This window comes from Syngnathus typhle, linkage group LG2 (genome assembly GCF_033458585.1).
Source record: "Syngnathus typhle isolate RoL2023-S1 ecotype Sweden linkage group LG2, RoL_Styp_1.0, whole genome shotgun sequence".
Lineage (NCBI taxonomy): Eukaryota > Metazoa > Chordata > Actinopteri > Syngnathiformes > Syngnathidae > Syngnathus > Syngnathus typhle.
Genome location: NC_083739.1, coordinates 26,370,342 through 26,396,647, shown reverse-complemented (window position 1 = coordinate 26,396,647; position 26,306 = coordinate 26,370,342). Strand labels below are relative to the sequence as shown.

Sequence of the window (26,306 nt, the reverse complement as noted above, 5' to 3'; positions counted from 1 at the left end):
ATGCCTTCCTCCTCCCCTTGGTGGCTCGTGTCTCACACTGTGGGTAGGGCAAATCCAAATAAAAAGAGCGGGAGTGCCTACAGATTTTTAGTGTGTGTGTGTAGAGATTGTCTCAAGCTATCTGTACTGCACTCCTCGCGAGAAAAGACTTAATATTCTGTCTCACTTGTGGTTTGTTTGCTGTTGCTCTTCTATTCACTTATTCAGTCAGCGAAATAAACCTGACAAGCTTCTTCCCCCAGGCTGTTGCTCTGATGAACTCACACCACTCTTAGAGTGTCAGAGTCATTACTGTGCAATAACATCCTGCTCTTCACACCTTTTTTGAATTTGTCTACACTGTTTTTGCTATTTTTCACATGTCCTGAGTGTTGTTAGTCACCTAAATGTTGAACAGAGGGTGTGTTTTACCGAAGTCAAATTTCTTGTTTGGCACGCTCAAACATGGCGAATAAAAAACTCTTGAATCTTGAAAAATATGACTGTGGTCCAAAATGTGCTGCTATAGGTGCCAGACTGAGTTAGGATTTTTTTTTCCATGTATAATGCGCCCCCATGTATAATACGCAGCCTAAAAATGGCATGTTGATGCTGGAAAAAAGCCTGTACCCATGTATAATACGCACTTAAATTTTGACTCCTACTTAAGTCTGTAAACGTAAAATTATTTCAGAAAAAATATCATCTTTGGGAACAACAGGTTACATTCCAACATAATCATACAATGAAGATATTCTGTAAACCCTAACAATGATTACATATAATGTAGATTTAGAAAATATATGAACAGTTTATTTAGTATTGAAAAAATATGAATGGCAATAAAATTTGCAAGCAATATCTCTATTTTTATTTTAGTATTGACATATGAATTCGATGCACAATTTGTCTTTGTGGGCCTTGTGATATTATGTGGCGGGCCGTATCTGGCCCCCGGGCCTTGATTTTGACACCTGTGATATGTTAATACGTTAATATATAACATACTAAAAAATCTCATGAATACCAACAAGATTTTTAAGTTTTTCATTTTAATTGTGCCAATTCGCCTATATTAAAAGCAAACTAATGAAAATTGCCGCTGTGATTTAATTCTTTTAACAAGCCATGTAACTTGCTACGATACAATCTTTTGAACTGGTGTGATGTTTGTGGTCACATCTAATGTTGCTCACAATGGTACTCAGGGAGCTTTTGCGTCTGCTCAGACATGAAAAATTAGAGGGACCATTGACACTCACTGTGCGCGTTCACGTTGACCGCTGTTCAACTGGCTTCCATATTAACTTGTCCCGTCTCCCCTACAATAAACTGTGAACCCATTACATGCTAGGACACAAAAAAACGTAGTTTCACTTTGTACAATAGGGCTCTTGTGACATCTCATTGACATATGTCACATAGTCCTGTGCATTTAACATTATTTTTAGTAAGAATAGACTTTTACAGTTTAGATCATAAAACAAACAAAATCACAACCTTGTTTCTTTAGATTTTAATATCTTACTAATAAAGAACTCAGCAGTAGTATTTCTTCACACAACAATAGCTACTAATATGATATAATTAAATACAGAAAAAAGTTAATATTTTAGAGATTCATGCCTTGTGTGAGAAAGATGGCGCAAGAATATTGGTGGGCGGGCATGACCCCAATAGCCTCCCCATGGAGACAGGTGTGTTTGTTGTGTCAATATATTTTGCAGTATAAGCGCATAGCAGAGTGACGGTAAATTATACACAGTAGGACAGTGTAGTACACCATATAGTAGAGTTAAACTTCTAAGTAATCTGTCTGTAGCATTTTAATGATTGACTCCCAATATTTTAAATCACTGGTATCAATGACAATGTCATAAATGAGGATAAACAGAATCACAATGTGGTTAATATTGATGCGTGTTGAAAGCACAAATTTTAAGTAAATAGTCACAAAAAAGTCAGTGAAATGATTCTGCTGCTTTCTTGCCCAAGTGTATACCTAGATTCATTAAATTTTGTGGTAGTTGATTTTTATTTATTTTACAGCTGCTGGTGGTTCCCTCCAACGGCACTGGGAGGAAGCGAAGAAATGACGGTCTGTTGAACATCCAGAAATCCCATCCTCTGTTTCCTCTTCCTCTGCTCGGTCATCTACACACATGCGCACACACAGATACGCATGCACACGCACGCACACACAGAAATTGATCAATATCAATAAAGAATGCCTTTGCCCAAAAATATCAATATAAAAAAAAAATCTGAACAGAAATCCAGACACCGCCATTATCTGTGTTGCATACAGCGCGCAGCCACCTCAGACCATGAAGAAGTACATCCGAAAACGAAGAAGCACCTAAACCGCACATGGGCGAACTGGCCCACGGGGCCGTTTAATCTGGCCCGCCAAACCTGAATAAATTGTATTATTAAACATTTTCTTGGTCATTTTTCCTGCAATGACTGCGTTTCCCAAGTAGATGGAGAAAGGCCCGCCCGCGCATTTACTCCCGGAAGCCGTGTCTGCACACTTACAAGGGCGTATACGTACTCAGTAGTATGGACGCTAAAGCACCCCATAAACCTTCCCCATAAATCCTTGTATTAAAATGAATGGCCCAAGTAAAGGAAAGGTGGACACTGAGTGCAGAGTGTTTAAAAAAGAGTGGACAACAAAATACTTTTTCGCTGAATTCCGATCAATACCAGTTTGTCTAATATGCCAAGAAACGGTTGCAGTATTCAAGGAGTACAATATTAGCCATCACTTTGCTGCGCAGCATGCTAACTACGCTAGCAGTCAACACATGAACGGGCGGCTACATCGGAGAGGTTGACAGCTAATTTGAAGACTCAAGAAAACCTTACTCACAGGCAAACTGCGGATCAAAAGTCAAGTACAGAGGCAAGTTTTAAATGCACCACCTGTTTTTGACTAATCTTAACTTTTAAAGTTTTTAGGCCGATCTTAAGGTTTCCTCACCTCTGTCAGCAGGTGTTTGATAAAATATCTTTCATAAATCTGACCTGCAGGCGCTGAAGTGATGGAAACTGTTATTCACAATAACAGTGTCGTATTTAATGAGAATCAGTGATAGTAGTTCTTTGGTGAAATATTTTTTTAATGCTGTTAATAAATGCATTTTTTTTCAAAAAGCTTTTTTTGAATATCCATGCTTTACTACCTACTAAAGGCAAAAACCTTTTATGCAATGACATTTACATGTCGTTTATATTACTTCACACACCCCTGGTCAAAATTTAGAACCCAATTCGGCCCGCAAGTCAAAAGGTTTGCCCACCCCTGCCCTAAACCAACGAAGAAAAAGCACCTACACTAATTAAGCACCACAATTGCCAGTGTTGGGAAAGTTAATTTCTACACAAACTACTTCAAAGTTCAGCTCACATAAAATGAAGTTGTTCATAGTTCATAATTGATTTTTGTAACTAAAGCCATAGTTCCAAACGTGAAAACATCATAGTACTTTTCTTATCCCCAATCCCCAAAACAAACAAATTTTCCGCGAGCTGTTACCCACTGACCTATTGCCTTTTCCCTGTTGTTTTCACCCATTCCAACCACACTAATATCCAGGTGCTGCTATTACCCTAAAATATCAAATACATGAGAAAATTGCTTGACTTGTAACAAAAATATGATGTCACGTCATATGATGGCGCCGCGGATGGCAGCCACGATGAGTCGCTCTCTGTTTCTTTGTCTTATTTTGTGTGTTTTCTGCTGTCCATCCCGGATCACTTTTACCAGAGAAGCGCTGTTAAACATCGGACAGTCTTCTTCTGGTATTTTCTCTCCTGTTCTCTCTGATTCAGACTGTTTGTCGGAGATTCTAGCCGGAGCGGCGGTGCTATACAAGCTAGCGCGACGGCGGCGCGGAAAACGAGCCGGAGCACTCGTAAAACTGAGGCAGAGAGGGTTCCGTTCTGCCCTACCGTCAATTCTTCTGGCGAATGTCCGCTCCCTGGCGAACAAGATGGACGAACTGCTGCTCCTCACTTCAAGGCTCACGGACTTCAGCAGATATATATATATATATATATATATATATATATAGGTGTGTATATATATATATATATATATATATATATATATATATATATATATATATATATATATATATATATATATATATATAGGTGTGTATATATATATATATATATATAGGTGTATATATATATATATAGGTGTATATATATATATATAGGTGTATATAAATATATATATATATAGGGAACGTGAGCTGGGTTTAGACCGTCGTGAGACAGGTTAGTTTTAGACTTAGACTTAGACTAGACTTAGACAGACTTTATTGTCATTTTGTAAACACTCGGTGCACACAAAACGAAATTCGTTTACCCTACTGGGTCAAACAAGTGATCATTTGACTCCTCGGCGTAAAGTGTCAAGCCAGAACGTTTGCATTAAGCTGCTACCATGACATGAGGAGTGACTTCCGGGTTCTCTGCCGGACGCCCTCTTCCTTCTCAGCCCAGGCTCCTAATACTTTTTAGGCTTGGACGATCTTGTTTTCTCCAGCGTGGAACTCATCTCCCTGACTCTAAAGTAAGTTTGAATCTTTTATTACACTGTCGAATTTGTTTTTCACAGCCGGAGTGCCTGGGAGAGCGGAGGCTTCGTGGCCGTTTGTCTGCAAGTCGATCATCGGACGCAAAGTATGGCTGCGGATCAAGAGGTTTGTGCGGCTTCGTGCACCAACTGCACCCTTCTCTTAGAGAGGTTGTCCCTGCTAGAGGGACGTGTCCGCCAGTTAGAGCAGAATTGCGCGATAACTGTAGATGTGGCGGATACAGACGCGGGCTGTAGTCAGCCCGCTAGCCCAGTTAGCATTAGCCCCAAGCGGCTTGCTAATCGCGATGAGCCAGGTAAGACGCATAGCCGTCCAAAGTCATCTCGGTCTACTGGCCCTCGCACTTTGGTCATAGGTGACTCCATTACCCGGAATATTACGCTTAAAAATCCAGCCACGGTAATGTGTATTCTTGGGGGCAGAGCACCCGACATAGAAGCTAATCTTAGGGTGCTGACTCGCAATAGGTCTAGTCAACAGCGTAGTTCCATTAACACTAGCTACTCGGACATAGTGATACACGTCGGCTCCAATGATGTTAGGATGAGGCAATCGGAGATCACAAAGAGAAACATAGCGAGGACTTGTGATCTCGCCAGAAAGATGAGTCGGCATCGAGTATTTGTCTCTGGCCCCCTGCCTGGGAGAGGCACTGATGAGAGGTTTAGTAGATTAGTCTCCCTTAATCGATGGATGGCTGGGTTCTGTAAGAAGCAGGGACTGTATTTTATAGATAACTGGCCTTCCTTCTGGGGCTGCCCCGACCTGCTGAGGAAGGACGGCCTTCACCCTAACCGTGCAGGCGCCTTCACTCTTTCTAGGAATATAGATTACTGTTTGAGCCACACATGACAGGTCACTTTAGAGCAGGCCGGGTCACAGGTGATTAGACCACCTGTCAAAATGGGTTTGGAGTCTGTTAAGATAAAGTTAACTAGCGCTAGGCTTGACTCCCAGCATGCACATAGCTCCTTGTGTAGACTCGAGCGTGATAGTTTGAATAGTGCTACAGTACACATAAATGCACTTTCTACTGGGGTAGTAGACAAATCCAATCACTCCACCCCGACCGGTTTTGCTGATGAAACGGTGCCGGTTTCAGATAATTCTACACGTGTAACAAATATCTACTATCAGATTCCCACGGTCGTATCATCCCACCGCACTAACATTTGAGAGGTGATGTCAGGCCTAGAGAACACAATCTTACTCGCATCTCGTATAAATATCCTTCGATAGATCCGCACCCGGATCGACCAATTACACTTAAACTTGGTTTTATAAATATTAGATCGCTTCATACGAAAGCCATTCTCGTTAATGATCTCATCACAGAACATAATCTAAACGTTTTTGGTTAAAACCTAATGAACTGATGCCGCTTAATGAGGCCTCGCCTCCAAATTTTGTGAGCTCGCATGTGGCGCGTCCTCGAAAAAAGGGTGGGGGTGTCGCCCTCATCTCGAATTCCGAGCTTAGTTTTAGGCCTCGTTCGATCAACGTATTTAAAACATTTGAGGTTCTCACTGTCCGATCCACTGCTTTACCGTCATTTTATCTTGCTGTTATTTACCGTCCACCCGGGGCTTACTCTGGCTTCCTGGATGAATTTTCAGAATTTATGGCTGATCTAGTAACCAATGCGGATAATATAATTGTCATGGGCGATTTCAACATCCACACGAATTTACCGTCAGAGCCACTTACTTCGGCGTTTCAGACTTTAACTGATACGTTTGGTTTTACGCAAGCCGTACAGGCAGCAACGCATAAGAATGGAAATACCATGGATCTGGTATTATCCCGAGGACTTGCAACCTCAAATATAGCAGTACTGCCATACACTACTGTTTTGTCTGATCATTACTTAATAAAGTTTGAAATTCTAGTTCCTTGTCAAAGACAAGAGAGCAATCAGCATTATTGGAGCCGTCATTTCAACTCCATGACTGCAACTGCGCTATCTGACATACTGTCGCCGGCAACCGCTATATTTCTCACATACGCCGGCTCTATTGATAATCTTACAAATGAATTCAATGCGACATTGTTAAATGCCATTGACGCTGTGGCGACGTTACGTCTAAAAACTTGCCGTAGAGTGCCTACTCCGTGGTTCACAGATGAAACGCGTACGCTTAAGCAATTATGTAGAAAGCATGAGCGCAGATGGCGTCTAACCAAACTTGAGGTTTTCCATCAGGCATGGCAGGATAGCCTCCTGAAATATAAAGATGCGCTTATTTTAGCAAAAACTCGGTATTTTTCGCAAGTTATTAATCTCAATAAAAATAATCTGAAACACCTATTTGATACAGTGGCAAAGCTGACTCTGCGCCAGCCGACCACCGATAGTTCCTTCCACTCAGCTGACGAGTTCATGAAATTTTTTGCTCAAAAGATTGAATCCATTAGGGATGAGATCAAGAATACCATTCCAATCGCTCGGTCGAGCTCGCCGTTTACCAACGCTGATGATCATGCAACAACCCTCTCAACTTTTAAAAGTGTGTCTCTTGAAAGGCTTACACAATTGGTTAGTGCGGCTAAACAAACAACATGTTTACTCGACCCTCTTCCAGCCAAACTACTTAAAGAATTATTTCAAATTTTAGGACCGTCCGTCTTAAATATAATCAATCTATCTGTCTCCTTTGGGATAGTGCCAACAGCCTTTAAAACCGCTATCATTAAACCGTTACTTAAGCGACCAAATCTTGACCCGGATTGTCTCAGTAATTATAGGCCAGTTTCAAACCTCCCATTCATAGCTGTTAGGGTTTGCAGAATATTTTCATCGTATAATTATGTTGGAATATAACCTGTAATAATTTAATTAGTTTGTCCTGTCTAGACAAAATTAGTTTACCACTGATTGACTAAACTCAGAGGAAGCAATCAAGGGTGCTTTGTTTACAAAAAGTCGTAAAAGGCCCCCTGCTATGCTTTGATCAGCAGGGGACCGGCTGCTTCACCCCAACCTGTGTGTTCCCAAACCCCCACTTTCAACCCCACTCTGTTTCTCTCAATAAATAAGCACCTGACGAGGCCTGAGTCAGACTTCATTCGACCATCGCTGTAAGCACAGCGACGAGTGAACTCTCCGCCTGCAGGTGTCTAAAATGACTTGCTTGACTCCTGTGTGGTTCTTGCAAAATAAGTTAGAGTGAGCACCACCCTAACAATAGCAAAACTTCTTGAAAAAGTAGTAGCGCAGCAGCTTATTGATTACATGGTTGCCAATAATCGATATGACACTTTTCAGTCTGGTTTTAGAGCTAATCATTCCACTGAGACAGCACTTGCTAAAGTGACTAACGATCTCCTCATAGCTATGGATTCAAACACTTCGTCTGTACTGTTACTACTCGATCTTAGTGCTGCCTTCGACACTGTAGACTTAGATATTTTATTAGGGCGTCTTAAAATTTGTGTTGGTATTTCAGGGTCAGCACTAGGCTGGTTCCATTCCTATCTATCAAACAGGACGCACCGAGTGGTCCATGGCAATGCGTCCTCGGAGCTCTATAATGTTACGTGTGGTGTCCCACAGGGATCGGTTCTCGGACCAATTCTTTTTAATATTTATATGATTCCGCTTGGCGACATAATACGTAAATATAATATTAGTTTTCAATGCTATGCGGATGACACCCAATTATATATGCCGTTATCGATGACAGATCCGCGGGATTGTTGTAATCTTGAGGCGTGCCTTGCGGAGATCAAGCAATGGATGTCTTTCAACTTCCTTCGTCTTAACCCAGATAAAACTGAGATGTTGATAATTGGGCCAACTTGTTATCAACACTTATTCAAGGAAACCGCTATAACTATAGATAACCGTACTATCACTCAAAGCGATACTGTAACTAACTCGGGGTAATATTTGACCAAACTCTCTCCTTTCAAAAGCACATTAAGAATATAACCAGAATTGCGTTTTTTCACCTTCGTAATATTGCAAAGATTCGTCCGATCCTCTCGACCGGTGATGCAGAAACTATTATTCATGCGTTCGTCACGTCGCGCCTGGACTACTGTAATGTACTATTATCGGGTCTTCCTAAGTCCCGCATCAAAAGTCTACAGTTAGTACAAAATGCTGCTGCAAGGCTGCTCTCTCGGACAAGAAAATTTGATCACATTACCCCAATACTAGCCAACTTACATTGGCTCCCGGTCCATTCAAGATGTGATTTCAAGGTTCTTCTATTAACCTATAAATCACTGCATGGCTTAGCGCCTTCATATCTCGTCGACCTAATTGTTCCTTATGTTCCGTCTCGTAACCTTCGTTCGCAAAACGCTACCCTTTTAGTGGCACCGAGGGCCAAGAAAATGTCTGCAGGCTCTAGAGCATTTTCTATTCGTGCTCCAGAGCTTTGGAATGCCCTACCAATGGATATTAGAACTGCTACCTCAGTAGAAACATTTAAGACACGTCTAAAGACACATTTCTATGACATGGCCTTTAACTAACCTGTAGTGGCCGATTCGGCTGGAGTTTGTTTTCTCTCCCTCTCCACTCCCTCACTCCCCGGCCGGGGAGGTGGTTAGGTGGCACCCATGCTGACAGCGGCTATCTGGATTCTCGTGGGTTAATTCAAGATGGGGGAACTGCAGCTCAACCTCCTCGTAGACACTGCCAGGACAATTGAGGGCTCCTTTGGCAGCCCTCTGCTCTGACATGGACATCCACTTTTTATTTCATTGATGTTCATGTTGTATCATTTGTGCCCTCTCTGCATCCATTCCAACCTGGTGATCCTGAAAAGGGGATCCGTCCATCTGTGGTCCCTTCTCAAGGTTTCTTATTTTCCCCTAGTAGGGGTTTTTAAGTTTTTCCTTGCCCTTTTGGGAGCTTAAGATCAGGGGATGCTTTGAGAATAATTGTCAATTTCTGTCTATGTGAAGCCCTTTGAGACTGCTTGTGATTTAGGGCTATACAAATAAACTTGACTTGACTTGACTACTGTTAATGTGTCGTCGCAATAGCAATCTATTATATATAGACTCTCTCTCTCTCTCTCTCTCTCTCTCTCTCTCTCTCTCTCTCTCTCTCTCTCTCTAAAGAATTCCGCGGGTGGTCTCCCACTCCAAGCTCGGGTCCTCTACCAGTATTTTGGCTGTTCCTAGCACTGCACTCTTCTGGACTGAGATGTCTGATGTTGTTCCTGGAATCTGCTGTAGCCACTCCTCCAGTTTGGGGGTCACTGCCCCAAGTGCCCCAATGACCACGGGCACCACCGAGGCCTTCACTTTCCAGGCCTTCTCAAGCTCTTCTTTGAGGCCCTGGTATTTCTCTAGCTTCTCAAGTTCTTTTTTCCTGATGTTGCCATCGCTTGGTATTGCTATATCCACTACAACGGCTTTCTTCTGCTGTTTGTCCACCACCACAATGTCCGGTTGGTTCGCCATCACCATCTTGTCAGTCTGGATCTGGAAGTCCCACAGGATCTTGGCTCGCCCGTTCTCTGCCACCTTAGGGGGTGCTTCCCACTTTGAACTTGGGGCTTCCAGTCCATACTCTGCACAGATGTTCCTGTACACTATGCCAGCCACTTGGTTATGACGTTCCATGTATGCTTTTCCTGCTAGCATCTTACACCCTGCTGTTATGTGCTGGACTGTCTCAGGGGCCTCTTTGCACAGCCTACACCTTGGGTCTTGTCTGGTGTGGTAGATCTTGGCCTCTATTGCTCTGGTGTTCAGAGCCTGTTCCTGTGCAGCCATGATGAGTGCCTCTGTGCTGTCCTTCAGTCCATCTTTTTCCAGCCATTGGTAGGATTTCTTGATGTCAGCCACTTCACTTATCTGCCGATGGTACATCCCATGCAGGGGTTTGTCCACCCATGATGGTGTCTCTAGCCACTCTTCCTCTGTTTGCCATTGTCTGAGACATTCACTGAGCACGTCATCCGTTCGGGCCTTTTCCTTGATGTACTCATGGATCTTGGCTGTTTCATCCCGAACAGTGGCTCTCACACTCAGTAGTCCTCGGCCTCCTTCTTTACGGCTAGTGTACAGTCTCAGGGTGCTGGACTTAGGGTGGAACCCTCCGTGCATGGTTAGGAGCTTCCGTGTCTTGACATCTGTGGTCTGCGTCTCTTCCTTTGGCCAGCTTATTATTCCTGCAGGGTATCTGATGACTGGCAGGGCATAGCTGTTTATTGCCCGGATCTTGTTCTTGCCATTTAGCTGACTTCTGAGGACTTGCCTTACTCGTTGTAGGTATTTGGCTGTGGCTCCTCTCCTTGTGGCTTCATCGAGGTTGCCATTTGCTTGTTGGATACCAAGGTACTTGTAGCTGTCCTCAATGTCTGTTATTGTTCCTTCTGGGAGTGAGACCCTTCTGTATGGACTACCTTCCCTCTCTTTGTCACCATGCGACCGCACTTCTCTAGTCCGAATGACATTCCAATGTCTGTGCTGTAGATCCTGGTTGTGTGGATAAGTGAATCGATGTCTCGTTCGCTCTTGGCATACAACTTTATGTCATCCATGTATAGGAGGTGACTGATGGTGGCCCCATTTTTGAGTCGGTATCCGTAGCCAGTCTTGTTGATTATTTGGCTGAGGGGGTTCAGACCTATGCAGAACAGCAGTGGGGACAGAGCATCTCCTTGGTATATGCCACATTTGATGGAGACTTGTGCAATTGGCTTGTAATTGGCCTCAAGGGTTGTTTTCCACAGTCCCATCGAGTTTGCAATGAAGGCTCTCAGGTTCCTGTTGATGTTGTACAGTTCCAAGCATTCAGTGATCCATGAGTGTGGCATGGAGTCGTAGGCTTTCTTGTAATCAATCCAGGCAGTGCACAGGTTGGTGTGTCGAGTCTTGCAGTCTCGGGCGACTGTTCCGTCAACCAGCAGCTGGTGTTTGGCTCCTCTGGTATTGCTGCCTATGCCTTTCTGTGTTGTGCTCATGTATTGAGCCATGTGTACACTTATCTTAGCCGCTATGATGCCTGACATGATCTTCCATGTTGTAGGGAGACAGGTTATTGGCCGATAGTTGGATGGGACTGTACCCTTTGTGGGATCCTTCAGGATCAGGGTTGTGCGTCCTTCAGTTAACCATTCGGGGTGAGTTCCAACTTTTAGTAGCTGGTTCTGCTAGGCGCTCATGGAGTGCAGTGAGCTTCTTAATCCAGTAGGCATGGATCATATCTGGCCCGGGTGCTGTCCAGTTCTTCATACCTGAGACTCTCTCTTGGATGTCTGCCACAGTGATGGTAACTGGGTTCTGCTCAGGGTGGTTGCTGTGGTCTTCTCTTAGAGAGACTAGCCATTGTGTCTCACTGTTGTGTGATGTGTCCTTTTCCTGCTCTCCTTGTGTGTGTTTCTAACACCAATTCAGCAGTAAGCCTAACTCCTGCTAAGGTAGACACTGAGTCAGGGTATAGCTTCCAAAGCTCCTTTTTATTGCAGTGTTCTCCCAAAACATGGAGTAAAACTGAAAAGCGATACGGAAAAAATACGACATAAACATTCGTACTTTCAATAAAGACTCCTCATAAATAATACGAAAATATGATAGAGCTTTAAAATATAAATGGAAACTTACAGACGATGATGTCGAAGGCACAAACAGAAACAAGGATGACCATGGATGAACACTTGACTAGCACTAGCTGCCCACGGCTTGTTGTGATTACGACAAAAATGGCCGACGGCCGACTTCCTGCTAGACATCGCCTTCAAAATAAAAGTCTATCTGTCGAACACCGAACAGACAAGTTTCGGGGCAGAACACTCCCCGCCTGGTATCTGACAAGATGCCACACTTCGAACTAAAACATCCTACAGTTAAATGTTTCAGTCCTGCCTTTTCAGAAGCAGAACAATCTCTGTAACTGGTCTAAAGAACTTCTTCATGGATCCATCTTTAACAACTCTCATCTCGACCTTGCGAACTCTTCCATCACGTCCAGGAAAGGTCTTAGTCACAAGGGCCATGGGCCAGTCGTTACGACACGTTTTACTGTCCTTCAACATAACGACATCCCCATCTTCAATGTTAGGTCTGGATTCCTGCCATTTGTGTCGAACTTGCAGAGTGTGCAGGTATTCGCGCCTCCAGCGACTCCAGAATTGATCAGCCAACCTTTGTACCTGGCGCCACTGCTGCTTGAACAAGTCTTTGTCGGTGAACTTCCCAGCTGGAGGTAGAATACTTTGTTTGTTAGTAAGGAGCATTGCCGGTGTGAGTATCTGAGGAGCATCTGGATCAGATGAAATAGAAACAAGCGGTCTAGAGTTGATAATGGCTGTCGCCTCTGCCATAAAAGTGCACAGGACTTCATGGGTCAAACTTGAGGAGTGAGTACGCATCAGCATTGAATCCAAAATCCTCCTTGCGACTCCGATCATGCGTTCCCACGCACCACCCATGTGTGAGGAATGAGGTGGATTGAAATGCCATGAACAACCTTTACTGTTGGTGTATGTTTGGACCTCTGATTCCTTCAGAACTTTCTCAAACTCCAGCTCTTTACAAGCACCAATGAAGTTGGTTCCACGGTCTGAGTGTAGCTGTTGAGAAGGGCCACGGATTGCAAAGAACCTTCTCAGGGAGTTGATGAAGGAGGAAGTATCCATGGACTCAATCACCTCTATATGGACGGCGCGGGTACTCAAGCATGTGAACAGAACAGCCCATCGTTTACTTTGAGCTAAGCCTCCTCTTGTGCGCCTTGCTGTCACAAACCAGGGACCGAAGACATCCACACCAGTGTATGTAAAGGGAGGTGAAGTGCTCAACCGTTCTTGGGGAAGGTCCGACATTTTCTGCCTCTCTCTTCTTCCACGAAGTTTAAGACAGGTGACACATCCATGTAAAATACTGCTTATGCGTCTCTTACCACCAATCAACCAAATGCCAGCGGCTCGTACAGCGCCCTCTGTGAAACTTCGGCCTTGGTGTTCAACCCGTTCGTGATGATGTCTTATGAGCAATGTGGACACATGATGTTTACCTGGCAGAATGATTGGATGTTTTTCAGGATCGCTGAGATCTGCCAGCTTCAGTCTCCCTCCAATCCTCAACAAGCCATCTGGGGCTATAACAGGATTTAGTTTTGACAATGAACTTTTCTTGTTAACGTCTTGCCCCTTGGAGAGGGAGTCGTATTCTTCAGAAAAGCAGGCTCTTTGTACAGCACGAAGGATGGCTTCAGATGATTTTGACAACTCATCGACACTGTGAGGCTTTGAACACTGGTGCCATCCAGAACATACAGTGACATCCTGGTCTGTTGACTTAAAAGAACGAGTTACATGGAGAAGAGTTGCCACCGCTCTTTGCAAGGACTTCCAAGATGAGAATCTTTCAAATCTCTTTGGATCGAAGCGCTTGTCTCTTTGGCCCGTCACGCAACTTGTTACTTGTGGTCGGAGCTCCACATCTGAGTCTGGATCGATGATTTCAAATGACTGTTGATGCTCAGTGGCTGCTTGTGGTTTGTATAGAAAGGCTGGACCTGTGAACCAGTTGGTTTGTGTGAGGATGGAAGCTTGAACCGATCTGGAGGCATGGTCAGCTGGGTTGTGTTCCGTAGGCACGTACCGCCATTGCTTTGGGTCTGTGGATTGCCGGATCCTTTGAACTCTGTTGTGGACATACACATAGAAACGTTTTGACTGATTATGTATATATCCCAGCACCACTTTACTGTCACAATAAAAGGTGACTGCGTCAAGTGGAAGATCGATCTCTTGAACGATGAGTTCAGCCATTTCTACAGCTAGCACTGCCGCACAAAGTTCCAGTCTGGGAATGGTGGGTTCGCTGGGAGGAGAAAGTTTGGCTTTTCCTAAGATGAAGCCCACGTGGATCTGGCCATCCTCGTTAGTTGTTCTGAGGTATGCGACAGCACCAATAGCCTTTGTAGAGGCATCAGAGAAGATGCAGATCTCCTTTTGCTTTGCCTTGGAAGGAGAAGTGGTGGTATAAGCACGAGGAATGTGAAGATGTTGCAATTCCTGAAGAGAATCTCTCCATGTTTCCCACACTTTAAGTTTTTCTTGGGGAAGAAGAACGTCCCATTCAGTTCCTTCAAGAGTAAGCTCTCTCAATAGTGACTTTCCTTGAATGGTCACAGGAGCAACAAAGCCAAGCGGGTCGAAAAGACTGTTTATTGTAGAAAGAATCCCACGACGTGTGAATGGCTTGTCATTGACTGACACTTGGAAGGTGAAAGTGTCTATTTTGATTTCCCAGCTCAAACCAAGACTTCTTTGGGTGGGCGCCGTTTCTGTTCCGAGATAGAGATCTTTAATGTCTTTAGCATGATCCCCTGCTGGAAATGCTGTCAGGACTCTAACACTGTTAGACGTGATCTTGTGGAGTCTCAAGTTTGACTCCAACAGAGAAGCTTGCGTCTTTTGCAGCAGAGCAATTGCTTCCTCTTCGGTGGGTGTTGAGACCAGGCCATCGTCGACATAAAAATCTCGCTCCACAAAGTGTCTGGTGTCTGACCCGTATTGCTGTTCTCCCTGCTGGGCTGCTCTTCTGAGACAGTAGGTGGCCACGGCTGGGGAAGGGCTATTGCCAAATACATGTACCCTCATCCGGTATTCGACAATGTCTTTGCTGGGTCGTTCTCTCGGAACCAGAGGAAGCGCAAGTAATCTCGGTGGTCCTCTCTTACGACAAAACAATGGAACATCTGTTCGATGTCTGCCATAACAGCTATTTTCTCCCTCCTGAAGCGAATGAGAACTCCAATGAGACTGTTATTCAGGTCTGGCCCGGTGAGCAGGACATTGTTGAGTGGGAGGCCATTGGATTGTGCACTAGAATCAAACACAACTCTGATTTGTCCAGGTTTTCTGGGATGGTAGACTCCGAACATTGGTAAGTACCAACATTCTCTTCCCTTTTGTAGCGGAGGGGCTGGTTCAGCATGGTTGTTGTCAAAGATTTTTTGCATAAAGGTGACAAACTGTTCTTTCATCTTTGGCTTCCGTTCCAGAGTGCGTTTCAGAGATGAAAGGCGGGTCATAGCTTGCTCTCGGTTGTTTGATAAGGGAGGTCTGGGTGTCTTGAAAGGGAGAGGTGCCACCCAGCTGTTACACTCATCTTGGAAAACTTGATCATTCATTATTTTGATGAACTGTTCATCTTCGATGGAGAAGGCTCGCTTGTCGTCATTGTCAGTCCTTGCAAAAACTGTAAGGCCAAGCGAGTCATCTGGTGAACTGTGAGAAAGACCATTGACGAAACTGGGACTGGTCGCTTGCTTGAGATTGATGTGGCTCGTGCATGGCCTGAACAGCGAAGGTCTTCCATCTTCTAGTACATTTGTTTTGTAGCTGTGAATGATAGGCTTGTGGACTTTTCCCAAACACACGTCACCCACCAGCACCCATCCAAGATCAAGTCTTTGCGCAAAAGGAGTATCTCCAGGACCATTAATCTGCTGCCTCACTTTATGAATGCGAAGAATGTCCCTACCCAGCAGAAGAAGGATCTGGGCATTGTCGTCCAAGGCTGGGATTTCGTTGGCAATACTTTTTAGATGGGGGTGGTGGAGAGCAGCCTCTGGAGTTGGTATTTCGTCACGATTGTCTGGTAAATCGTCACATTCTGTGAGTTCTGGCAGCGTCAAGTTAACGCCACCATTAACTGCTTCGATATGGTAGCCGGTTGCTTTCCTGCCAGAGACTGTGGCTAAGCCAGCACATGTTTTGAGGGTGTAAGGGTATGCGTCTGTCTCGATTTTGAAGATGTCAAAAAACTGTGACCGAGCTAGAGATCTGTTGCTCTGGTCATCGAGCATGGCATACATTTTTTCGGCTTTCTCTGGTTGATTGTCTGGATATACTTTAACGAGGCAGATCTTTGAGCACGACTTTGCTTTGAGATGATCCCCGCACACTTTGGTGCACAGAGAACTTACGACTGGAGTTCTCGTGGTTTCCTCCAACTCTGACTCCCCGCCATCATTCTTCGGGGAATTTGAGACTCTAGCTGCCCATGGTGGTGGACCAGGGTGAAGAGCCGTTATATGATTTTCACTGTCACACTCGTCACATTTCAGGTGTGCTTTGCAATCACGAGCTGGGTGGGAGGATGATGAGCAACATTTGAAACAAATGCCTTGTTCCTTTAAGTATGCTTTTCTGTCTGCAAGAGTTTTTAGCCTGAAGCCCCGACATTTCTTTAAAGGGTGAGGCCTTTTATGGATTGGACATTGCTTCGACACGTCCTCTTCGGAAGCTGTTTCATCTTGTTTAACATCAGTAGAAACTTTTGTCTTGTGCACTGAAACCACTGTTCTAGGAGCTTTATGTTTCGGCATTGCTCTTTCAAATGTTAGGTTGTTTCCAGAAAGGGTAAAGCTGGGATCATTCCTTGTTTTAGCTTGGTAGCAGATAAAGGAGGTGAAGTAAGAAAAAGGCGGGTAACTGACCTTGTGATCTTGCTTGTACATTGATCCCTGAGAAAGCCATCTCTCTTGCAGGCTGAATGGCAATTTTTCCACGATTGGTTTTATGCCACGAGCAGTGTCCAAGAATGCCAAGCCTGACAGGTATCCATCTTCTTTTGCTGACAATAACTCTTTTAAAAGGTCTCCAAGTTCCCTTAATTTTTGGCTGTCCTTATTCGAGATTCTAGGAAAGTTGTCGAGCTTTGCGAAAAGCGCATTTTCAATGACTTCTGGAGCGCCAAAACATTCATCAAGTCTTTCCCAAGCTGTTCGTAGAGCTGCATTTGGGTTGCCAATGTTAACTGCTCTCAGACGTCTCACGTGTTCAGATGATTCTTTTCCAAGCCATTTTGAAAGCAGATCCAACTGTTCGCTAGCTGTCAGATCCAAATCTTTGATCGTGTTGAAGAAGGAGGACTTCCATGCTCTGTACGATTCAGGACGATCATCGAAGTTTGATAGGCCCGTGCAAACAAGTTCTTTGCGTGCCAGGTACTTTGCCATGTCCAACATAACTGAAGACTCTGGACTGGTTCGGTACATGTGAGATGTGTCAGAGTACTTTGGGAAAGTTAGCTTGGATGTGGGATTGGTGTTGTAAGTGTCTTTCTCTCTTTTGACTTGGAAATTCTCTTGGGTGTGCGGTTGGACTGATGATTTAGATTCATGTATTGGCTGAGAACTCTGAAGTGATGTTGGTCTCTGTTGAAGTTGAGGTGGGGCTGGCCAAGAATCTTTCATAATATATTCTTCTTCTTTGTGAACATATGGTGTTGGCGCGTTAAGGTGAGGCTCAATAGATCGCTCTGCGGTCTCTGAGAAGACTACAGGTTCAGGGAGCTTGTCAAAACGTGTAGTTTGGTCACGAACATATTCGCTTACGCGTTCTTGTGTGTCTTGCTCCACGACAGGGAAGCTCCTTTTGCTACGGAGCTCCTCTTCCTCAATCTCCGCTGCTGCCTCTAAAGCTTCTGCCTGGGCATTAGCAGCTGCAGCTTCTCTTTCCAATTGCAAGGCATCGAGGCTGGCTTCTAGTCTTGCTTTGTTCACCTTGATACTGATTTCACGCTCTGCAAATGCTGCACGTGCACGAGCAGCCTCTGCTTTGGCTCTTGCCTTTGCAGCAGCAGCGCTGACTGATGATTTGGTCGAGCTAGAGCTTTTACGACTGACCGACGATCCACTTTGAGATGACTTGAAGCCTTTTGTTGTAGTATTTTTCTTCTGATCGTTGTCCATGTTCATGTAGTCTGCTGCTGTGTATTGTGTTGCCAGCTGCGTATCGTCTTTTTACTTTCCTGCTCTCCTTGTGTGTGTTTCTAACACCAATTCAGCAGTAAGCCTAACTCCTGCTAAGGTAGACACTGAGTCAGGGTATAGCTTCCAAAGCTCCTTTTTATTGCAGTGTTCTCCCAAAACATGGAGTAAAACTGAAAAGCGATACGGAAAAAATACGACATAAACATTCGTACTTTCAATAAAGACTCCTCATAAATAATACGAAAATATGATAGAGCTTTAAAATATAAATGGAAACTTACAGACGATGATGTCGAAGGCACAAACAGAAACAAGGATGACCATGGATGAACACTTGACTAGCACTAGCTGCCCACGGCTTGTTGTGATTACGACAAAAATGGCCGACGGCCGACTTCCTGCTAGACATCGCCTTCAAAATAAAAGTCTATCTGTCGAACACCGAACAGACAAGTTTCGGGGCAGAACAGTCCTTCTCCCATATGCCCTTCCAGTATTGCACAGTCTCCAGCCTTGGTGGGTCCGTTCTGCTGTTGTTACCCTGCCATTGAGAGTACACTTTTCCTGGTTGGGTTGTGAAGAGCCTGTTTATTCGCCTGGCTTCACTTTCTCTTGTGTATCTCTTTAGGCGGCTGGACAGGGCTAGGAGCCTCTGTTTGGCAGTCTCCAGTGCTTCAGGTACGTTCATGTGGCTGTACTTCTTGGGTGCTGGTTTCTTCATTGCACCTTTCTGGATCTCTGATAGTTGGCTCACGTCTCTCCGCACTGTCTTGATCTTAGCCTCCAACCTTCTTTTCCATGGTGGGTCTTGTATCTCATGCTTGATATTGCTCTTGTAACCAAGCATCTCCAGGATCACTGTTGCTGAAGTGTATATCAACTCATTTGTTTCAGTGATGGTGGTTGTAGGGATTGCTCTCAGTGCTGCATTCAGATCTTCAACCAGACCTTCTGGTGGTGCTTCACTTAGCCTTTGTAGTTGGCGTCGGGGTTGGCCGCTGTTCATTCGAGTCATGATCTTATCCTTCAGGTCAGTTGCTGTCTTGTTCAGGCTTGCATTTCCTCTTGGAGCTGTGTACCCAATTTCTTGGGCAGTTGATGTTGACTCCTCTCTGACCTGGAATTCGGGTTCCCATTTGTCTTGGCATCTGTGTTGTACCTCGTCAATCTCAAGTTGTGATATCAATTGTCGTTTCTGGATATTGGAGCACTGAGTCACTAGTTGTTTAGTGGTTAGTGTTGAGTGTGGATATCGCTCCTTCCATTGCTCCCACATTCTCTTCATGTACCCCTTCTGACTTGGTTTACTGGAGTAGTAGCACTCCAACAGTGTTAGGTTCTCACATCTCACCCATTTCCGCCTTGTTCGAGTAGCCCACTTCTCATCTAGGCGTTCTGGTTCCCCAACGGCTGACGCAGACCTTGTTTATGAGGTAGGCGATATCGTCAAGGGTCTTGCCCACAGACCCACACTGGATGATGGTATGGCTCCGCCCCGGCCAGGTCTCGAACCCGGGTCCCGCTGGTTGATAGTCTGGCGACTATCCTACTGAGCTATCCAGCCGATATATATATATATATATATATATATATATATATATATATATATATATATATATATATATATATATATATATATATATATATATATATATATATATATATATAAAAAATAAAAAAAAAATCCCCTCTCACCCTCCGCGGGTGGTCTCCCACTCCAAGCTCGGGTCCTCTACCAGAGGCCTGGGAGCTTGAGGGTTCTGCGCAGTATTTTGTCTGTTCCTAGCACTGCACTCTTCTGGACTGAGATGTCTGATGTTGTTCCTGGAATCTGCTGTAGCCACTCCTCAAGTTTGGGGGTCACTGCCCCAAGTGCCCCAATGACCACGGGCACCACCGAGGCCTTCACTTTCCAGGCCTTCTCAAGCTCTTCTTTGAGGCCCTGGTATTTCTCTAGCTTCTCAAGTTCTTTTTTCCTGATGTTGCCATCGCTTGGTATTGCTACATCCACTACAACGGCCTTCTTCTGTTGTTTATCCACCACCACAATGTCCGGTTGGTTCGCCATCACCTTCTTGTCAGTCTGGATCTGGAAGTCCCACAGGATCTTGGCTCGCCCATTCTCTGTCACCTTAGGGGGTGCTTCCCACTTTGAACTTGGGGCTTCCAGTCCATACTCTGCACAGATGTTCCTGTACACTATGCCAGCCACTTGGTTATGACGTTCCATGTATGCTTTCCCTGCTAGCATCTTACACCCTGCTGTTATGTGCTGGACTGTCTCAGGGGCCTCTTTGCACAGCCTGCACCTTGGGTCTTGTCTGGTGTGGTAGATCTTGACCTCTATTGCTCTGGTGTTCAGAGCCTGTTCCTGTGCAGCCATGATGAGTGCCTCTGTGCTGTCCTTCAGTCCAGCTTTTTCCAGCCATTGGTAGGATTTCTTGATGTCAGCCACTTCACTTATCTGTCGATGGTACATCCCATGTAGGGGTTTGTCCTCCCATGATGGTGTCTCTAGCCACTCCTCCTCTGTTTGCCATTGTCTGAGACATTCACTGAGCACGACATCCGTTCGGGCCTTTTCCTTGATGTACTCATGGATCTTGGCTGTTTCATCCCGAACAGTGGCTCTCACACTCAGTAGTCCTCGGCCTCCTTCTTTGCGGCTAGTGTACAGTCTCAGGGTGCTGGACTTAGGGTGGAACCCTCCGTGCATGGTTAGGAGCTTCCGTGTCTTGACATCTGTGGTCTGAGTCTTTTCCTTTGGCCATCTTATTATTCCTGCAGGGTATCTGATGACTGGCAGGGCGTAGCTGTTTATTGCCCGGATCTTGTTCTTGCCATTTAGCTGACTTCTGAGGACTTGCCTTACTCGTTGTAGGTATTTGGCTGTGGCTCCTCTCCTTGTGGCTTCATCGAGGTTGCCATTTGCTTGTTGGATACCAAGGTACTTGTAGCTGTCCTCAATGTCTGTTATTGTTCCTTCTGGGAGTGAGACCCCATCTGTATGGACTACCTTCCCTCTCTTTGTCACCATGCGACCGCACTTCTCTAGTCCGAATGACATTCCAATGTCTGTGCTGTAGATCCTGGTTGTGTGGATCAGTGAATCGATGTCTCGCTCGCTCTTGGCATACAACTTTATGTCATCCATGTATAGGAGGTGATATATATATATATATATATATATATATATATATATATATATATATATATATATATATATATATATATATATATATATATATATATATATATATATATATATATATATTCCATATGTATGTATGTATGTATAAAGTCATATGCAAAAGTTGACTGGGCAACCCGGATCATTTTCAAGATTTTCCTTTATAAATAATTGATTGTTCGGATCAGCAATATTCAAGATTCAAGAGTTTTTATTCGCCATGGTTGAGCGAGCCAAACAAGGAATTTGACTTCGGTAAATCACACCCTCTGTTCAACATTTAGGTGACTAACAACACAGGACATGTGAAAAATGGCAAATATTCTTAAACATTCCCTGATCTTAAACTCCCAAGAGGGCAAGGAAAAACTCAAAACTCCAGCTAGGGGAAATGAGAAACCTTGAGAAGAGACCACAGATGGGAGGGTCCCTCTTCCAGGATGACCAGGCTGCAATGGATGCAGAGAGGACACATAGTACAAACAGTGTAGACAAATTCAAAAAGGTGTGGAGAGCAGGATGTTATTGCACAGTAATGACTCTGAGACTCTAAGAGTGGTGTGAGTTCATCAGAGCAACAGCCTGGGGGAAGACGCTGTCTCTGTGTCTGCTGGTTTTGGCGTACCGAGCTCTGTAACGCCGTCCGGAGGGGAGTAGTTCAAACAGACTGCAACCTGGGTGAGAAGGGTCTGTAGAGATGTTCCTTGCCCGTTTCCTGGTCCTGGACAGGTACAAGTCTTGGATAGATGAGAGGTTGATTCCAATTATCTTTTCTGCAGTCCTGATTGTCCGTTGCAATCTGTGCTTGTCTTGTTTGGAGGCCGATCCAAACCAGACAGTGATGGAGGTGCAGAGGACAGACTGGATGATGGCAGTGTAGAAGGTCTTCAAAAGCTCTCGCGGTAGGTTGGACTTCTTGAGCTGTCTCAGGAAGTACGGCCTATGCTGGGCCTTCTTCCGGACAGAGTCTATGTGGCCGGTCCATTTCAGGTCCCGAGAGATTATCATATATCATATAGCAGACAAAACCAGTGATATTTGAGAAGTGAAATCAAGTTCATACGATTTACAGAAAGTGTGCAAACATTACCTCAACAAAAGTAGGCAGGTGCATAAATGTGGGCACCCCGACAGAAAAATGACATCAATATTTAGTATATCCTCCTTATGCAGAAATAACAGCCTCTAAACACTTCGTATAGCTTCCAATGAGAGTCTGGATCCTGGTTGAAGGTATTTTATACCCCCTCTGTATACCCCTTTTATACCACCTTATCGTGGTGGAGGGGTTTGCGTGTCCCAATTATCCTAGGAGCCATGTTGTCTGGGGCCTCATTGCCAAAGGGTCCTAGGTTAGGGGCCAGACAAAGCACGGCTCAAAATAACCCCTTATGAAGAAAAATATATATGGACTCAGTTTTCCCTCGCCCGGACGTGGGTCACCGGGGCACCCCTCTGGAGCCAGGCCTGGAGTCGGGGCTCGAAGACGAGCGTCCGATTGGCCTTTGCCCATGGGGCCCGGCCGGGTACAGCCCGAAAAGGAAACGTGGGTACCCCTTCCCATGGGCTTATCACCTGTGGGAGGGGCCAAAGGGGCCGGGTGCAAAGTGAGCTGGACTAACCAGGCTGCAGAAGCTGGCTCTTGGGACATGGAATGTCACCTCTCTGACTGGAAAGGAGCCCGAGCTGGTGTGCGAGGCAGAAAGGTTCCGACTAGACATAGTCGGACTTGCCTCCACACACATTTTGGGTTCTGCTACAAGCGCTCTTGAGAGGGGCTGGACTTTCTTCCTTCCACGCTGGAGTTGCCCACTGTGAGAGGCGTCAAGCAGGTGTGGGTATACTTATTGCCACCCTGGTTGGGCGCCTCCACAATGGGGTTCACCCCGGTGAATGAGAGGGTAGCCTCCCTCCGCCTTCGGGTGGGGGGGACGGGTCATGACTGTTGTTTGTGCCTATGCACCGACCAGCAGCTCAGAATGCCCACCCTTTTTGGGGTCCTTAGAAGAAGTGCTGGAGAGTGCTCCTTCTGGGGACTCTATTGTTCTACTGGGTGAATTCAATGGTCATGTTGGCAATGACAGTGAGACCTGGAAGGGTGTGATTGGGAGGAACGCCCCCCCTCCCGGTTCTGAACCCGAGTGGTGTTCTAGTATTGGACTTCTGTGCATGACACGGATTGTCAGTAATGAACACCATGTTCAAACATAAGGGTGTCTATGTGTGCACTTGGCACCAGGACACCCTAGGCCGCAGTTCAATGATCATCTTTGTCGTTGTGTCATCGGATTTGTGGCCGCATGATTTGGACACTCGGGTGAAGAGAGGGGCGGAGCTGTCAACTGATCACCACCTGGTGGTGGGTTGGCTCCGATGGTGGGGTACTATGCCGGTCAGACCTGGCAGACCCAAACGTACTGTGATGGTCTGCTGGGAACGTCTGGCAGAATTCCCTGTCAGGAAGAGCTTCAACTCCCACCTCCGGCAGAGCTTTTCCCATGTCCCGGAGAAGGCGGAGGACATTGGGTCAGAGTCGACCATGTTCCGTCCCTCTATTGTTGAGGCAGCCGACTGGAGCTGTGGTCATAAGGTGGTTGGTGCCTGTCGTAGTGGCAATCCCTGAACCCGCTGGTGGACACCGGCGGTAAGGGATGCCGTCAAGCTGAAGAAGGAGTCCGTTTGGGCCGTTTTCGCCTGTGGGGAGAATACTTCGAAGACCTCCTCAATTCCACCGACATGCCTTCCATTGAGGAAGCAAGGTCTGGAGGCTCTAAGGTGGACTCTGGGGTCGAAGTCATCGAGGTAGTTAAAAAAACTCCTTGGGGTTAGGCCCCGGGCGCGGATGAGAACCGCCCAGAATTCTTAAAGGCTCTGGATGATGTGAGGCTGTCCTGGCTGACACACCTCTACAGCATTGTGTGGACATCGGGGATGGTGCCTCTTGATTGGCAGAATGGGGTGGTGGTCCCCCTTTTTAAGAAGGGGTACCGGAAGGTGTGTTCCAACTACAGAGGAATCAATCTCCTCAGCCTCCCTGGTAAGGTCTATTCAGGGGTGCTGGAAAGGAGGGTCCGTGGGAGGTTGAATCTCTGATTCAGGAGGAGCAGTGTGGTTTTCGTCCTGGCCGTGGAACAGTGGACCAGCTCTATACCCTCGGCAAGATCCTCGAGGGGGCATGGGAGTGCGCTCAACCAGTCATGTATTTTGTGGACTTGGAGAATGCGTTTGACCGTGTCCCTCGGGAAGTTCTGTGGAGGGTGCTTCGGGAGTATGGGGTGCCAAACTAACTGATAAGGGCAGTTCGGTCCCTGTATCACCGATGCAAGAGTTTGGTCCGCATTTCCGGCAGTAAGTCGGATTCGTTCCCAGTGAGGGTTGGACTCCATCAAAGCTGCCCTTTGTCACAGATTCTGTTCATAACTTTTATGAACAGAATTTTTAGGCGCAGCCGAGGCGTTGAGGGTGTCTGGTTTGGGAACCTCAGCCTTGCATCTCTGCTTTTTGCAGACGACGTGGTGCTGTTGGCTTCTTCAAGCCGTGATCTTCAGCTCGAGAGTCAGCACCTCCAAATCCGAGTCCATGATCTATGATGAGGTCGGAAAAGGGTGGAATGCCCTCTCCGGATCGGGGATGAGATTCTTCCCCAAGTGGAGGAGTTCAAGTATCTTGGGGTCTTGTTCACGAGCGAGGGCAGGATGGAGCGTGAGATCGACAGGCGGATCGGTACAGCTTCGGCTGTGATGCGGACTCTGTACGGGTCGTGGTGAAGAGAGAGCTGAGCCAAAAGGCAAAGCTCTCAATTTACCGGCTGATCTACGCTCCTACCCTCATCTATGGTCACGAGCTATGGGTCGTGACGGAAAGAACCAGATTCCGGATACAAGCGGACGAAATAAGTTTTGTCCGCAGGGTGGCCGGGCTCTCCCTAACAGATAGGGTGAGAAGCTTGGTCATCCGTGAGGGACTCAAAGTCGAGATGCTGCTCCTCTACGTTGAGAGGAGCCAGATGAGGTGGCTCGGGCATCTCATCACAATGCCTGGAGCTGTTTCGGGCATGTCCCACCGGCAGGAGACCCCGTGGACGACCCAGGACACGCTGGAGAGACTATTTCTCCCAGCTGGCCTGGGAACGCCTTTGGATCCCCCGGGATGAGCTGGTTGAAATGGCTGGGGAGAGGGAAGTCTGGGCATACCTCCTAAAGCTGCTGCCCCCGCAACCCGACCCCGGATAAGCGGAAGAAGATGGACGGATGGATTTTGTTGCTAATGCTGATGTCCTAAAATCATTAAATCAAGGTACCACGTATTGTAATCAGTCTTGTTTAACTTATTTACATACCTGCTCTTTGAGATCTGTAAGCTGCATAGTGAGTGCCATCACAACTTTCATGGTGGAGCTAAGCTTGTCCTGCAGCATCCTCATCTCGTTCTGCTCTCCATCGTCATCGTTGACCACCAGCGACATGGCCTGCATGCGGGGAAACCAATCCAGGTTGTTGTTCTGAAACACGTTCAGGAAGTCAGTTGGTATCTCAGTGGTGTGACACACATCTCTTGTACCTTGATCATCTTAGCCACGTAGCTCTCAGGCCCGGTGTAGTCTGTTTTGTTCTTCTCGCGCACCAGAACGATGAAGTACAAGTAGTTCCAGATGTTGTGCTCCAGCTTGATGTGCTCCTCGAATGATACAGTCTTGTTGTCAAACTTATCTCGCTCCAGACCTGAAAGCATGAAGCACTACATCACTCGCTGTAATAATTGAATACAGTGGTGCCTTGACATGCGTTTCATCTGTTCCCTGACCAATTGTGTAACTCAAAACACT

At 45.8% G+C, this 26,306-nt stretch overlaps 2 protein-coding genes across 5 annotated transcripts in view; both read right to left on the bottom strand.

The window, feature by feature from the left end:
- Nucleotides 1-1,479: 1,479 nt before the first annotated feature.
- The window catches only part of itpr3 (inositol 1,4,5-trisphosphate receptor, type 3), a 534,890-nt gene continuing 510,063 nt past the window's right edge, over nucleotides 1,480-26,306 (bottom strand). For both annotated transcript variants that reach the window (XM_061272597.1, XM_061272598.1), the window contains exons 57-59: nucleotides 26,042-26,202; nucleotides 25,821-25,982; nucleotides 1,480-2,133 (exon numbers count right to left, since the gene is read on the bottom strand). In XM_061272597.1, coding sequence (XP_061128581.1) covers nucleotides 2,023-2,133; nucleotides 25,821-25,982; nucleotides 26,042-26,202 — 434 coding nt within the window. In that variant the 3' untranslated portion in view covers nucleotides 1,480-2,022. The remainder of the gene's footprint in view (nucleotides 2,134-25,820; nucleotides 25,983-26,041; nucleotides 26,203-26,306) is intronic.
- LOC133150443 (uncharacterized) lies at nucleotides 12,001-18,643 on the bottom strand. 3 transcript variants are annotated; one of them, XR_009713768.1, is made up of 3 exons: nucleotides 18,573-18,643; nucleotides 12,165-18,461; nucleotides 12,001-12,053 (listed from the first exon to the last, which is right to left on the bottom strand). XR_009713768.1 is itself a non-coding variant. In XM_061272977.1 (2 exons), exon 2 carries the CDS (start codon nucleotides 15,167-15,169, stop codon nucleotides 12,416-12,418), a length of 2,754 nt encoding a protein of 917 aa, XP_061128961.1. In that variant the 5' UTR covers nucleotides 15,170-18,461; nucleotides 18,573-18,643; the 3' UTR covers nucleotides 12,001-12,415. The 3 variants fall into 3 exon arrangements, 2 of the variants coding, with proteins under 2 accessions (XP_061128961.1, XP_061128960.1); XM_061272977.1 differs by having other exon boundaries at nucleotides 12,001-18,461; XM_061272976.1 differs by lacking the exon at nucleotides 12,001-12,053 and having other exon boundaries at nucleotides 13,047-18,461.